Source organism: Taudactylus pleione, unplaced genomic scaffold, assembly GCF_031769625.1.
Source record: "Taudactylus pleione unplaced genomic scaffold, aTauple2 ptg000007l, whole genome shotgun sequence".
NCBI lineage: Eukaryota > Metazoa > Chordata > Amphibia > Anura > Myobatrachidae > Taudactylus > Taudactylus pleione.
Window position 1 is genome coordinate 28116050 of NW_028284410.1, and position 17133 is coordinate 28133182.

The following is a 17133-nucleotide window of genomic DNA, read 5'->3' on the forward strand; positions in this document are numbered from 1 at the left end:
TTTCAAACTTTATACCACTCTACTGCCATGGGCTTACAGCAGGAACCGAGTACCCCACTGCTCTAAATAGCACATTTTGACTAGAGATTGCACAGTGACCTATTGGAGAGTTAAATGCCCTACACTCTGTAACAAATTGGGCGCTGATTAATGTCCTACCATTGCTGCTGGAACACCAACATTGGCTTGGGCATTCCGGTGCAGTGAGTTTACAGAGATCATTCCGATTACCAGGAGATGGACACAAACAGATACAGAAGGTACACATGAAATAACATCAAGGATTGTGGAAGGAGCTAGTGCGCTTATTTGGGTGGTATTATCCATAATTCATACAAAAGTTCAATATATTCTATTGCCAGCCTGAACACTTCGATATTTATGGTCATATTCCCTTTTTTTTTTGTCAATTCTAGACTTAATTTAGAAAGTGTGCATGATTTTAATCCAGGAGCAGCAACATTGTTAAAGCTTTTTAGTGTTACTTTTAGTTATTATATATATATGTGTTTTGTATACAATGTTATTTATATGCAACAATAGTAAAGTTATAATTTAATAGTACACTTGAGCTTCAGAGTTTCACTTAATAGAGAGCAGACCTCTGATTAATTACATTTGAATGGCTATCTGTTGAGCACAGTGACTCCCTGTTGCAGTATGTTGATACTAATTTACTATTCTCAGCAATTAACTCAACTACTGTATCACACGTTCTTGGAGCTGTAGCAGTTTTGTCCTGACAATTTCTTTAGTTAGCTTGGCTGTGTTTGCTTCTAAAGCCACTGCCAGAAAGTCAAATTGAGGCATTAAGTAGCATTGCCATGGTGATTTCTTCGTCATCTACCTGGACTATTACAGACATTAACTGCTGGGTTATTGACATCATTTTATCAATGTAGTCACTCATACGTGTGCATTCTCATAACTTGGTATTATACAATACATGCCTCAGATCAATTTTTCTCATCAGACCGCCATCCTTATACGCTACCATCAGTGCTGTCCACATGTCTTTTGCTGGCACTTTCCCATATGTGATAGAATACACTTAAGCTAACTGTTCCCATGGCTCTCTCTATATCATCTGGGTTTTGGCTGTCAACTGGATCAACTGTAACGTTAAACAAACTTTCACAGTTTAATTGCATTTCCATTTCAAATGTCCATGGGTGTAGCTCCTGCATGTATGTTGTGCATTGACATAGTTATGCAAATTCACTGCTGCCCTTCTCTGGTTTAAACACTGACACGCTGTGCTGGAAACACTCTGTGCATGTTCACTGTGAGCTTGACATCTGTTGCGGACCGCCACCACAGCAGTCCCCGGCAGTCGGAAAGGAGCGGCGGTGGAGAGAGTCATGACAGAGTGGGGGGCAGAGCCAGACAGAGTGGAGGGCGGAATGACACAGACCGGGGTGACCCGGCATATGCTGGGTCAAATAACCTGTACTTCTATATACTAATATATATATATATATATATACACAGTATATGTACTGTATATAGTATATATATATGGTATATTTATATAAATATTTAAATCATCAATATAAACAGTTGCATACTTATATTGAAATCTTCAGATGTGTGTAGATAGATAGATAGATAGATAGAGTGTATTCAGAGCTGCATGCAAGTCCATTTTACACTTAGAACTAAACAGGTGTAATTCAGAGCTAGTCAGAGGTGAGCAGAAGCAGAGATCAGTATGATTTCACAAGGATCTCTTGCACTAAGGACAGGGTCAATTCAAATGTGTGCTGATAGTGATGACAGCTACTTTGAAAGGCAGGTGTATAGGTCAGTGCATCCACACAGATTCGTCCAAATGGCATGCATCTCTTAATCAGCCCCTTAGTGATCATTTTGATAGGTACATGGATCAAGTAGGACACCCCATTGCACCCAGGACAGTCTGAAATCTGTGCATGGATTCAGCAAGGTGTTTTTTTGGGATGAGTATGGGATGCCGATGCTCGGGGTCCCGGTGGTCAGAATCCCAATGCCAGCATCCCGACCAGGTTACAATCCCGACGCCTCGAGGTACTGTAAGTAAGTCTAACCCTACTCCTAACCCTGAACCTTCCTCCCCGCAGCCTAAACCTAACCTCCCTCCTAGTGCCTAAACCTAACCCTCCAGCAGCCTAAACCTAACCTCCCCCACTGACGACCTAAAATTAACCCTCCCCCTAGTGCCTAACCCTAACCCCTAACACTCCCTCTAACCCCAGTACTACCTTCGGGATCCCAGAGGTCGGGATGCCAGCACCGGTATTCTGATAAGTGTCGTGATTACGGCATTGGCATTCTGAACGCCGGAATCCCAGCGGTCGGGATTATAACCGCATCCTGTTTTGTTTCTGATCCATGCTGACATGATAGCATCACACAGTTGCTGCAGATTTGTTAGATGCACATTCATGCTGCAATCTCCTGTTCTAACCTGTCCCAAAGCTGATCTCTTATGGGCCCCATACATCTGCGACGGATTTCCGCGATCCTGCGATGCTGCAACCCGGCATTGCAAGATCGCAGAAATCCAACATGTTGGATTTTGGTGATTTGACGATAGCGATCAACAAATGATCGCTATCGTCAAAGCGGGGACATTTAACATGCCAAATGTCAGCGATCCGGCGACGGATAGCTAAACATCGATGGTGGGCCATCTGAAATTTCCGATGGGTGATCGGAAATTTCCAGTTGTATCCCTGCATCTCGACGATCCATCGCAGATGTATGGGCACCTTTAGTTTGAGATCTAGTGACTGTGGAGGCAACTGGAGTACAATGTCATGTTTGTAGATCTTGCTTGAGATGCTGTGTACTTTATGTTACGGCACATTATCCTGCTGGAAGTAGAAAGGAGGAGATGGGCGATTGTGGGCATAAAGATATGTACATGGTCAGCAGTGATACTCACAATGGCTGTGGCATTTTAATGATTCTCAGTTGTTATTTTGGGAACTAATGTGACACGAAAACATTCCCCACGCCATTACATTACTACCACCAGGCTGAATCGTGGACACAAAGCCGGATGGATTCATGGATTCAGATTTTTAAAAAAAATCAAAATACCATCTACATTTAGCAGCAGAAACCTAGATTGGTCAGACAAAGCAATGTTTTTCCAATATACAAATGTCCTGTGCCCACTGCAGCCTCAGTTTCCTGTTCTTAGCTGACAGTTTTCAGCTGTAGCCCATCCAGTTAAAATTTCTGCTTTCTGTGCGTTCAGAGATGCTATTCTGCATACTACTGTTGTAGTGCCTGGTTATATGATACTGTGATCTTCCTGTCGGCTTGGACCATTTTGGCCATTCTCATCTGAATTATAAGTTTGAAAATTTACTTTATGAGCCTACTGGTTCGCAGTAACAATACAATCTGGAACAATCTGTGTGTGTGTAGTATTTATTACAGCATATATGTTGCCTTTTAAGGGGGTTGAATAACTGTATGTTCTTATAAGGCTAATGGTTATTGACAATGCAGTTATGTTATCAGAAGTACAAAATAGGAGAGCTATGCATGCCATCAGAGACCTCCCCCACTTGTTTTCTAACAAGAGCTAGATAGATGAAAGGAACTTGTGTCTCCCATGTGTATACCACCTCCGCCCAGTGGATATCCAACGCAAGCGATAGAGTCTTTATATCAGCTCAGTAATAAGCTACAATTCTCTGCATGCACTGTAAAATTAGACACAGTGATTACAGTGAGATGGATGAGACAGGGGATTTTGTGAACATTTTTTTCATGTACGTTATTTAGACTAAAGAAATGAGTCATTTTATCAGTAATTTAAATGTAAAGAAAACTAAATAAACAATTACTTGTTTTAAATTATGGCTGCAAAGTACTTACTATGTGTAACTGAGGGATGCAAATAAATATAATGCACACTGACAATGACTGACAATTTAATGCACTGAGATATACAAACACTGGCCCTGATTCAGAGCCGGACGCTCTGAATGAGCGCTCACTCTGAATCAGGGCGTTTATTTTTGGAGTGGCCTCCTGGCAGCTCGCATAGCTGTGGGTGACCACCCACAGCTATTGCGAGTGGCCAGGATGATGGTCACGATGGTCAAAACCATCGGGCTTGTGACGAGACCCTTGTGGTAGGGTCTCGTGGCCGCAAGCCCCAGAGAGCTTCTGGCTCTAATAGAGCCGGAAGCTCTCCCACTGACATCACTGGTGATGTCAGTGGGGCCGCCCACAAACGGCAGGCGTTTGCGTGGGAACGCCTCCGTTTGTGAAGCCACTCCCCGCCATGCCTACAAAACGGGGCGAGCTGTCGATCAACATCAACAGCCGCCCCTTTTGTAGTGAGCCACGGAGCGACTGCTTTTTGCGCTCGCTCCGGGGCTCGCACGTGCGCACTGGGCCACCATCGACCGGCTTGCGAGCGCTATGCGCTTGCGAGCAGGTCTGAATCAGGCCCACAGTCTAAAGAGGGATTATAGGCCTGATTCAGAGACGGACGCAATGGCAATATTTTTCGCAGAATGAGCGATTGTATTGCTATTACTCTTGTATAAAGGAACCACTTGCAAAGTGATTGACAGGTAGTTAGCATTTGGTGGTGGTAACTGGGGGATAGTTAGAAAAACACAGGTGTGACTGACTGTTGAAATGCCGTTTCATGGGCGTGTATAAATTAGCCATTGCGATCTCCTTAACATCATGAGAGCTCTCTGCGTGTCAGGAGTGCTGCAGTGTTTGCGGCTGGTCAGACTTGACTCACATGCTGCGTAACTGCCTGATGTGCGTCGATAGTACTGATGTTTACGCCGTTGCACATCGTCATATGAATATGAGAAGGCAGCAATGGGCGTCCCTATGCTCAGCTATGCTTTGGAGGCATTAGTGTACTTTAGCAACTGCGATCCGTGAGAGTATCTCTGAATCAGGCCCTACGTAAAGCCTGAGTATTTCCTGAATGGAAGTGACGCTGGGCATCACAACCCTGCTGTCTTGATTCTCAAGGGGGGTAATAGTAAAATAATATACAGAGCAAATCGAAGATGTTATTTGGCATGTATTTACATTGTTCCATCCAAATCTATTTAAATATCGTAGAAAAAAGTACAAGTGATTTTGCCTAATGGCTCAGTCTGTGATTGCATTTACCTATACAACTGGCTCAATTTCATGTGTATCCATTTAAGCTAGCACATGTGGTGCCCACTGAGGGAAAATTATATTTTGTCTTCTCTGGAGGAGGAGCTACAGAAATCACTCAATCCCTGATGAATGTGGACTAGCTGTAGCTAATTCTGTTGGCAAAGCTAAAAATAAAAGCACATTACTTAGCACATCAGCTGCAGCCCCCAGAAGCTGCATCAGCTGGGGGAGAAGCAGGAGGAGGCTTCCCACTGGAAGCGCTCTCTCCAGGGCCGTAACTAGAGGTGTGCAACTGGTGCCGCTTACTGTACCACGGCCCTTGCTTCTGGCTAGCAGGGTGCCTGGGATGGCATCCTCTATATGCGATATGATGACATCATTGCGCAAAGGGGGCATGTCTGGCACATGCCGCTGTTAAGTCCTGTTATGGCCCTGGCTCTCTTTATGAATCGCGATCCAGACTGGCAGTACCAGGGGGAGAAAACACCTCTGTTGAGACAGCCAGTCTGGCTGTGATTAAACAGTAATTGCCAGTGCCAGAGTAGACTCACTGTATCTCTAGGGGTGGCAGATTTTACTGGAGGGGGGGGGCACTGATAAAATCTGCCATTGGTACTCACCTAAACTCACCTGATGACCAGGTAAGTGTTTCTTCCTGGAGTAGGAAAGAGGATTCCCAGAACATAACTAAAATGCCCTGTGCAGTGCTTATTATATACAAGATTGTTCTTCCAGCCTCAGTTTAAATGGTGTGTGTGTGTGTGTGTGTGTGTGTGTGTGTGTGTGTGTGTGTGTGTGTGTGTGTATCTACATCTAGCCTCCCCTGCTATACTCCCTCCCTTATCGTACTCTCTGTCATGCTCCATAGATTTGATATTTTATACATGTGTGCCTTCCAAGTCATTGATCTCACCGTACGCCATATATAGCTCAATAAAGTTGGGGTTCCCCTGGGACTCTCCATCACTGATGGTCAATTAGATATGGCCAAAAGATGAAAAAGTGTCTAGCTGGATACATGGCCTGATTCACTATGGATCGCTACTGCGATCGCAGCTGCGATTATGCATGGAGGTCTGCTGCAAAAATATGCTAATGAGTGCAAACGCACAGCCAACATAGAGATGCACACTACCGCTATCTCACATCTGTAATAAATTGCAGTCCTGCGTATACATCGGTAACATTGATAACATCAGCCCCTCATGCAGAATTACAGCAGCCCTGACCTTAGTCAGAAATTGCTAACCTAGTTGTACTTGTAGTGAGTACTCAAACTGCGTATGCTGTCACAGTAGCCCATGCAAAGGCGTTCAAACGGATCGGCATGCCTGCGTTTCTCCAACCACTCTCTCGTCACCACCCCAAATGCTGACCTCCCGTCACTCACTCTGCGATGGCTTTCTTGCAGCATGAGTGATTGCAGTGTGATCACAATGCTAACTCACGCACGCGCACCTGCGGTGCATATGCATGCGCAGTACGCACCATCGCCGATCTGCGTACAATGTTGCAGTTGCAATCCATGATGAATCAGGTCCACAGTATCTAGGCAATGTGTTCTTACAATGGGTGAATATTGTTGCAAATGTACTTCTCCACAAAATAGATCATATTATTTATAGGAGCACTCTGACAGAGGTCATACAAATCTTCCCATGCACACAACAGTGAAACATAATAAAATAATCACATTGTCCTCTAACAATCACAAATTATATAAAACATAAATAAAGATAAAGCATCATTTTAGGTGAAAAATTCAAAAAGTACTGACTTGATAGGATTGGTATTAAAGGGGTAGGAAGATGGACTTAATCTAACATTTATACTACTCCGCAGATTGTTTTGCCTTTCGGCATTTTTAGTGTGCAGAGGCTGTCCATGACTGCAGGGCGGACGCATTCACCTTTATGAAAGCTGGGTGCACCATCAACAGGCACTGGTGCAAAAATTAAGGATTTTCAAGTGCTAACTGGACAGAGCCAGTTGGTATAATTGTTAGCATTACTGTCTCACAGCATTGAGGTCGTGAGTTTGATTCCCACGACGGCCCTAACTGTGCGAAGTTTGTATATTCTCCCTGTGATTGCGTGGGTTTCCTTCAGGTACTCCGGTTTCCTCCCACACTCCAAAAATATACTGGTAGGTTAATTGGCTCCCAACAAAAATTAACCCTAGTTTGTATGTGTGTGTGCGTGTGTATGTGCTAGGGAATATAGATTGTAGGCTCCACTGGGGCAGAGACTGATGTGAATGGCCAAATATGCTCTGTAAAGCGCTGCGTAATATGTGTGCGCCATATAAATAACTGGTAATAAATAAATAATGAGGCAGTTTGGATTACAGCTCTAGGCCTTCATATAAAATTAGGCCCATCATCATGAGATGATTAGTAGCCGCTAAGATGGCCACACAGTCATCCATTATTAACAATATTAAAACAATGGGGCAGATGTACTAAACTCTGGAAAGTGATAAACTACCAATCAATCAGCTCCTAACTATAATTTTTGAAACACAGCATGTAACATGATAGTTAGGAGCTGAGTGGTGTTATATTCTGATGTACTTTTCCTTATAGCAATGACTCATCAAGTATGCTGTTTATCTATATAGATACTACATCTCCCCCTTCCTTTCATATAATTTTTTTCTAGACAGATAACATTTCATTTACGTTCAACCAAGGAGTGCATTTATGAAATTAAACATAATAATAGATTAATGGCATCTGAGCATGAACATTAACCCAATACACATGAAACTAGAAAACCTTCTAGAACAACAAGTTACAAACCATAAATTAAGAGTCATAGCTGCTCAATAAGCCTAGCAGGAGGTTTAATGACTCTTTTCATCTGAATATGTGATTCTTCACTCACAGAAACAGACCATGATAGGATCACTTGATGCTGAGGATGCTAAAGGTACTGTGACAACTTCCTCTTGACTTGGTCCATCAGAAGATAAAGATGGAAATATTTTCTTGAAATGGGACACATTCCTTATCACTGTTTGATTGTCATTTCGTGCAAGAATCATTGTTCCATTCCTTTTCATTATATAGGCAATGGACTTGGGTGAAAAGCAGTCATGTCCTTGCGTACTACTTTTTGTTTCACCAGAACACGATCTCCTTCTTGTAAATCAGAAACAATACCTCTCCTTTTCCGGTCTGCATATTGTTTAGCCATTTGTTTATTGGCAGAGTCCTTCTTTCTAACCTGATGAGCTTTAGATGAAGGAGTCAAATGAATTTCCGGAAGAGTGGATATGATCACTTTTCTTTGAAACATTAATGCCTGGGGAGGGACATTTGATGTGGAGTGAGGCACTTATCAATATTGTCTGAGAAATTGATTTAAGGATTGTTAAATTGGAATTTGGAATACTTTACAAATCTTTATTTGCTTTCCAAGATTACGCATGAAATGTTCAACAAGACCAATAACTTGTGGCCACAGAGGAGTAAATTTTCGATGTTGAATCCAAAATGTTTCATGAATTTGCTGAAATCACCACCTTGAAATGGCAGACCATTATCTATCTTTATTGCTCCTGGAATCCCATAAGTAATGAAGATTCTATCCAACGCTGGTAAGACAGATGTGGCAGATGTTGAAGATATTATTTCAAGAATACGATATCATGAATATTCATCCACAGCCACTAGTATGTATTTACCATTGTATAATGGGCCATAGAAGTCAACAACAACATTTTCCCAGACATTGTCAGGTAGGGCAGTCATCCGTAAAGGTTCACTGTTAGTGTGCGTAGAAAGAAGGGTGTATGTCATGCAGATTCAGATTTACAATTCAACATGTTGCTTCATGGAGGGAAGCCATACCTTTTCACATAAAAATGTTTGGTCTTTACAATTGCTAAATGACTTATATAGGCAATGTCAATTACCCGCTTTCTCAAAACAGCTGGAATGACAATTTTGTCACCTCTGAGAATGATTGAATCATCATGCACAGTTAGTTCTATACCATGTTTATGAAGTGCTGTAAAGTCCTCATCAGTTGAAAATAGAAACTTTCCCAGACGCCAATCATTGAAAATAATACAGTGTTTTACTGCTGCCAAAACTTTACTGAGGAAGAGGCCTCTTTAATGCTATCACTAGTAAGTGAATCGGGAATTGAATTGTTGATAATAAAGTTCACATACTCCTCCACTGAAGTAAACTGCGAGATGTCAGAAGGCAAATGGTGTCTATACATGTAATCCGAAGGATTATCAGCGCCAGCCTTATGAATGATGGAGAAATTGTATACCTATAAGCATAAGCCCAATCGCTGTATCCTAGCTGGTTGTTTGGATTTTGCATTTCCAAAAATTGTCACCGGTGCTTGATGATCAGCCTGGATGGTAAAAATGCTGTATAAATAGAGATGAAAGCACTCACAACTCCTGACTGCTGCAAGAACTTCCTTTCTGGTTGGGCGTAATGTTTGTCCACCTCTGTCAAACTGCAACTCACACATGCTACAATATGATGATCCCCATGGGTATTCACCTGAGTCAAGATAGCTCCCAGCCCCACAGGACTAGCATCCACAATAAGTTATGTTTTCCAGGCAGTGTTGTAATATGACATTCTGACACTATCCTGCAAACATAACAATTTAGCATTTTTCTTTGTGAGCTCCCTAAGTGTCAGTCTGGGGTAATTTGAATTCACGATAGCCTGAACTTTTTGTCTATCAGGACTCACCCCATTTTGAGGGAAAATGTGACCTAACAATTTGAGCTTCTGTTGAAGAAAGACACATTTATCTTTATTCAGTGTTAAATTCCTTTCTTGAAGACACTGAAACACTTGACACACAGGGCCTGATTCAGACCCGGACACTAAGCTGCGCTCGCTCGCTATTGGTAATTGTCGCCCGTCTGCGCATGCGTATGCATCGCAGTGTGCGTGTGAGAGCCAGTCACTGCGATCGGGAATCGTGCGTTCGTAGCACAAAGACTGAGCGCTACTTTGAGTGACAGAATGTGCCGTTTGTGGGTGGTAACAGGGGAAGGTGCTTTTGAATGGGGGAGTGGTGCTGCGAACGCAGGCATGTCTGGGTGTAAAAACAGTTTTATGGGTGTGCATAATTAGCATGGAAGCATCATTGTACATGTCACTTGGTTGGATTTCAGCCTGCAGTGATCGCAGTGCGTGCGATGGCTCTCGATGCTACCGATTAATCATACACTTACTGGAGATGAAGTGTGTTAAGAAAGGAAAGTGGGCGTCTTTAGACACCTGCGTTCGCTCACTGCTGTCGCTCCATAAGACATAGAGTGTGTCCTTACGCCAAACAGTGCAATCACGGAATTTGCATACCCGGCCCCTATTGGCCGCGAGGGATCGCTGCTTAGCGTCCACCACGGCTAATGCAGTGAAAGAGATGATCATACTCCTGTAGTAAAACATCCACATCACTTTGTAGTGTTTTTGGTTCATGTAGGATATGAGTGGAATTGGGAGTGTAATGTATGACAGGAGTGGTATTGGGGGTGTCAGATATGACAAGAGTGGTATTGGGAGTGTCAGGTATGACAGGAGTGGTATTGGGAGTGTCAGGTATGACAAGAGTGGTATTGGGAGCGTCAGGTATGACAAGAGTGGAATTGGGAGCGTCAGGTATGACAGGAGTTGTATTGGGAGCGTCAGGTATGACAGGAGTGGTATTGGGAGCGTCAGGTATGACAGGAGTGGTATTGGGAGCGTCAGGTATGACAGGAGTGGTATTGGGAGCGTCAGGTATGACAGGAGTGGTATTGGGAGCGTCAGGTATGACAGGAGTGGTATTGGGAGCGTCAGGTATGACAGGAGTTGTATTGGGAGCGTCAGGTATGACAGGAGTTTTATTGGGAGCGTCAGGTATGACAGGAGTGGTATTGGGAGCGTCAGGTATGACAGGAGTGGTATTGGGAGCGTCAGGTATGACAGGAGTTGTATTGGGAGCGTCAGGTATGACAGGAGTGGTATTGGGAGCGTCAGGTATGACAGGAGTGGTATTGGGAGTGTCAGGTATGACAGGAGTGGAATTGGGAGTGTCAGGTATGACAGGGATGGAATTGGGAGTGTCAGGTATGACTGGAGTGGTATTGGGAGTGTCAGGTATGACAGGAGTGGTATTGGGAGTGTCAGGTATGACAGGTGTGGTATTGGGAGTGTCAGGTATGACAGGAGTGGAATTGTGAGTGTCAGGTATGACAGGGATGGAATTGTGAGTGTCAGGTATGACAGGAGTGGAATTGTGAGTGTCAGGTATGACAGGAGTGGTATTGGGAGTGTCAGGTATGACAGGAGTGGTATTGGGAGTGTCAGGTATGACAGGAGTGGTATTGGGAGTGTCAGGTATAATAGGAGTGGTATTGGGAGTGTCAGGTATAATAGGAGTGGTATTGGGAGTGTCAGGTAGGACAGGAGTGGTATTGGGAGTATCAGGTAGGACAGGAGTGGTATTGGGAGTGTCAGGTAGGACAGGAGTGGTATTGGGAGTGTCAGGTAGGACAGGAGTGGTATTGGGAGTGTCAGGTAGGACAGGAGTGGTATTGGGAGTGTCAGGTAGGACAGGAGTGGTATTGGGAGTGTCAGGTAGGACAGGAGTGGAATTGGGAGTGTCAGGTAGGACAGGAGTGGTATTGGGAGTGTCAGGTAGGACAGGAGTGGTATTGGGAGTGTCAGGTAGGACAGGAGTGGTATTGGGAGTGTCAGGTATGACAGGAGTTGAATTAGGAGTGTCAGGTATGACAGGGATGGATTTGTGAGTGTCAGGTAGGACAGGAGTGGTATTGGGAGTGTCAGGTAGGACAGGAGTGGAATTGGGAGTGTCAGGTATGACAGGGATGGAATTGTGAGTGTCAGGTATGACAGGAGTGGTATTGGGAGTGTCAGGTATGACAGGAGTGGTATTAGGAGTGTCAGGTATGACAGGAGTGGAATTGGGAGTGTCAGCTATGACAGGAGTGGAATTTGGAGTGTCAGGTATGACAGGGATGGAATTGTGAGTGTGGGCCACAATTTGTATAAGACCCAACTCTGATGCAGTATCAAATCCAAAGAGATTGCCTCTCGCATATTTAGCGACAAAAAATAATGCTTTTGCCATTTTGTTATTTTTGTGTGCAATAACGTTAAAAGAACCCTGTAAGGGAAGGGGTCGTTTATTACCATAAGTGAATATTTTTACAGATGTTGGATTCAAAACCACCTTGCCATGCAGCTTCTTGAAACTGATAGCATCCATTAGTTTTACAGAAGCACCGGAATCTATTAGAAATTCAACAGAAGTGTTGTCTAGGGCGATGTCAGTTTTTGGACTAACCTTGTTATTTCCGACCTGATGAATCATGTAGATAAAGCCTTCTGGTATATTATTACTGTCAGATGATTCTGCAGTTGGAGACGATGTAGAACATTGATCCACACAACATGTCTTTCTCCTGGATTTAAGCTGCTATGAAGATTGTTTGGGTGTAGATTTGGTTAAGAGGAAAAGTGATTCAGTATGCCACATGCAATGCAAATTTTAAAAGTGGCAGGACAGTTTTCTGAATGTGAAAAGGAGCGTCCACACCTGTGACATGATCTAAACCAGGGGTGGGGAAACTTTTTTCTGCCGAGGGCCATTTTGATACATGTATAACATTATTTGCGGGCCCGGTGCAGGCCACGCCTCATCCATGTGATGTCACACGGGGGCGGGGCCACAATCGCCGGTGATTACTGCAATGCTCGAAGGACTCTGAGGATTCTCCAGAGAGCTGTTAGGGCAGCGATGTGACCGTCTGAAATGTCCTAAGGATGCTCCAGGCAGCACTGCTGCATATAATCTGGCTGCAGGGTGCCATTCTAGGTCCTCTGCTAGCCAGAAGAGGCTAGCAGAAAAAGCTCAAGGGGCCAGACCAAATTATTCCGGGGGCCTTATACGGCCCCTGGGCCTGAGGTTCCCCATCCCTGATCTAGACTAACTCGACTCCAGACTGCCACTTGCGTCAGTATGTAATTTATTGCTCACCTGCAGAAGGTTCATGTCCCTCTCCATGTCTTTAGCATGTGTTTCCAAGTTCAAGACTTCTAGCATATTGTTGCAGCACTGTCAGCGTAATTTCAGATTTAAAAGCACATCTGCGCTACTTCCCACATGTGCCAAATGTAATTAGCTGCTATTTAATTTCATCTTCAACATCATGGAACAGACATGTTCTGGCAAGAATCCTTAATCTAGTAATATATGCATCAACAGATTCAGTTTGCAGTTGCATAGCTTACCTGCGGTATTGGAATTGGTATTGGAATGTAATTAGCTGCATTTTGGAGCAAAATAGGCAGCCTAAGGCCCGTATTCAATTAGAGGTGAAAAGTCCAGATGTCTCGCCTGCTGGACTTTTTGCCTCCTTCGCCTGTTTTCCAGGCAGAAAAGTATCACGCGCGTGCCTGCTATTCCCCGTATTCAAATCCAAAGTAGGCGAAATCGGGAACCGGCGAAACTTGGATAGGTGAAAAGTCATGTCAATTTTCGGGTTTTGCTCCTAGGACCCCCCTACAGATGTCCAGACATGGGGGTTCAGTCTGGGTACCCCCGTTTAGCCCCGCAGAGTGTGTTCTGCATTTTTAAATAGCCGCTGCAGGTGTTTTTTTCCCTACATTGAAGAAGTGATGCAGAAGAGCACTTAGCATTTTTTTTTTCGTTTTTAAAAGTGGTCCCATCAAATTTGGGGTACAAGAAAATGGGTACTAGCATATTTTTAAGTCCCTAAACTATTATTTTTTTTAAATCTGCAAAAAAGCACCTGCCACTAATAGCCTATTCTAGAAAACACCTGCCACATACTTACAGAATACCCCTGAACCTATTTCGCTATTTTTATACACTGTTCCCCTATTTCTGTATTTTTCTCCCCAAAATGTAAAATCATTTTTTTGGGGTGTCCCGATTTTTTTTTTGCACATTTCGTTTTAAGGGGGCATTCGCAAGGGTGCAGACTATTTTTTTTTAAGCCTGCACCCCTAAACCCCATTTCTGTATTTTTTTTCACCTGCTAAAGCCTGGCGAATAATAATCCCCGTTTTTTACATTGACTTTTTGCACCGGCGAAAAGTCAGTGTAATTGAATACGGGGATATTTTCAAATAGGTGAAAATGACGTTATCGACGATTCCGACATTTTGCCTCAAATTGAATACGGCCCAATGAGACCCTGCATTTGGTATAGTCCTTGGTTTCTGCCTCTGTCATAGTATCATAAAGTTTATAAATCTTGGGGCCAGCACTGATAAGAAGCATGCTTTTCTTTTTGCTGTCAGAAGTTAACCCCATAGCTTCAATAAAATGATCAAACCTTGCCATTGTCTCCATTCTGCAGCATTAGGAGCATCCAGGAATTAATGCTAGCATGTCAGCCATGGTAAATGTGAGTAAGGTAGCTGAGTGTGAGTAATGAAAAGTATATCCACAAGTTGTTATATCCTGATGTACATTTCTTTATAGCAATGACTCAAGTATGCTGTTTATGTAGTTTATTTCTTATAAGTAATACTTGCATTATTACAAGTAGATAAAGACATACAGGGTCCATACCTCCCAACATTTGAGGAGGTCCACTCGGGACATCCGTGTGCCTACACGGCAAGGGGGTGTGGCCTAGCGGCACGCCCCATTTACATAAGTAAGAGGGTTGTCCCGAGCATCTCCGAGATGCTGGGCTGTCCCCGGGCTTCCCCCCGTACTGTGAATAGATGCTGTGCGCAGGTGCACAGCATCTATTCTCGCTCTGCATACACGCTGCTCTGCTATGCGGTGTATGCTTCCCCCAACTTCCCCCGTACCACGGGACACTGCGGCCCGCGGGTGGGACAGTGGGAAAGTCCCAAAAAAATGGGACTGTCCCGCTGAATGCGGGACAGTTGGGAGGTATGAGGGTCTATTTACTAAGCAGTGTTAGGAGACAGAGTGAAAAGTGATAAGGTGCGAGCCAATCAGCTCCCAACTGTCATCTCACAGGCTGTGTTTGAAAAATGACAGTTGGAAGCTGATTGGCTGGCACCTTATCACTTTTCACTCTGTCTCCTAACACTGCTTAGTAAATAGACCCCTAAATCTCCTCATTGCTGTTCTTCTCCTTCTGTCCCCCTATCTCCACTTCCTGATCATGTGTTCTCCTGTGCTGCAGAATTCTTAAAGATATACTACCTCATCTTACTATTACTTGACAATGCACATAAACTATTTATATATGCAGTATACTACAAGTGGCTGGTAGTTTATCACTTTCCAATTTATCACTTTTAAGAGCTTGGTACATCTCCCCCTGTATTTCTAATTCCTCACAAAATGGTGGAATCTTTCTGCTTCTATGCATTTAAAGTGCGTACACACTACATGATATGCTCCCTGAGCGATATCGTGTAGTGTGTCCCCGGCAGGCTGTGCTCAATGTCGTTCATGACATTGAGCACAGCCGCTGAACAATATCATTACCGATATCGTTCAGCGCCGGGCTCTCTCCCCCATTCCCCAACATGCAGCAACCTGACGAGATCGTCAGGTTGGCCTGCATATCGGCACGATGAACGATGATGACAAACGACCCGCGGGAACGCGGGTCGTCGTTATCGTTCATCGTTTTGGGGTTAAAAATGGATGATAAAGTGGACGACTGAACGATAACGATATCGTTATCGTTCAGTCGTCCACTTTATCGCCCAGTGTGTACGCACCTTTAGACATTGGGACTAATAGTGTAGGGAGCGTACACGCCCACATGGCTCAGGCCACACCCACACAGCACTGGTCACAACTCCCCTGCCTCTCACAATAGGCCGTTGATCATTTTCAGCCCATGTGGCCCTTAATACAGCCCTGTCACCAGATTCAATTTATTTAAAGTAAAATAATGGGCCTATTTATCAATAATGGGCAATAAGAAATCTTTTTCATATGAATTTACAATTACAATAGTGCTGAGATACACTGATACTCAGTTCTCTGGTGATACTGACTGGTAGTTTCATAGATTAGCCATATTTTATATTTATATATCAGTTAGCAAGCAGAATGAAATTGAGGAGAAAAAGCATGATTATTTCTATACATTCTATGCTACTATCCAGATGGTTAGAATTAATTTCATAATTTGAATTATCTTCTTTTATTAAAATAATACCACATATACACATGATATGAACTTGTTAACTTACATTACAAAACATTTACCTTGGAAGATCTAAGATGATTAATGTTTGACATTATATTATAATTTGAGCATCCATTTTACAAACCGTCCCTCAGGTACTATAGTACTATATTATCCTAACTAATGTCTTAAATCATCAAATCATCTACACAATTATTTACAGTTGTGCAAAGATTTGCTAATTAGCAAAGAGTGTTCAAGTTGTAAAGTGTAACCATACTTATTACCTCTATATGCCATGTATGTTATTCATTTCTGATTGATAATGTTTTAATTACCAACCTTGGCCATGTGAAAATGTTAAGTGATAAATGATGTTTCTTTTATTATTATATATTTTATCCCTTTACACCAGATATGTTGTACTTACGTTCTGCTCTTTCTTGTCACTCCCTCAGGTCAGAACTGCAGCTTCACTCTGCAAGAACCAAATGGAACAGTAGAAAGTCCAGGATTCCCATATGGATATCCAAATTATGCCAATTGCACATGGACTATTAATACAGAAGCGCAAAATCGAATACAGTTGTGGTTTCATTCATTTGCCTTAGAAGAAGATTTTGATGTTCTATCTGTATATGATGGAGTGCTATTAGCTGAAAACCTGAGGACAAGGTAAAATATAAAATGTTGAAAAGCTTATTTAATTCAAGGCAGAATTTATTTATTGCCAGTTATTACTGTACTCCATACATATTAGGCCTTGGTTTATAACTTAACCAATAGCCCCAACACTGTGGGACAGCAATGTTAACCACTGTGCCATCCAAGGATGGACTGGGGCTGTAT

General features: G+C 43.2%; 1 protein-coding gene across 1 annotated transcript in view; it reads left to right on the forward strand.

Moving 5' to 3' along the window:
* The window catches only part of CSMD2 (CUB and Sushi multiple domains 2), a 1115355-nt gene that overhangs the window by 144429 nt on the left and 953793 nt on the right, over positions 1–17133 (forward strand). The window contains exon 2 of the mRNA XM_088462676.1: positions 16743–16959. Coding sequence (XP_088318802.1) covers positions 16743–16959 — 217 coding nt within the window. The remainder of the gene's footprint in view (positions 1–16742; positions 16960–17133) is intronic.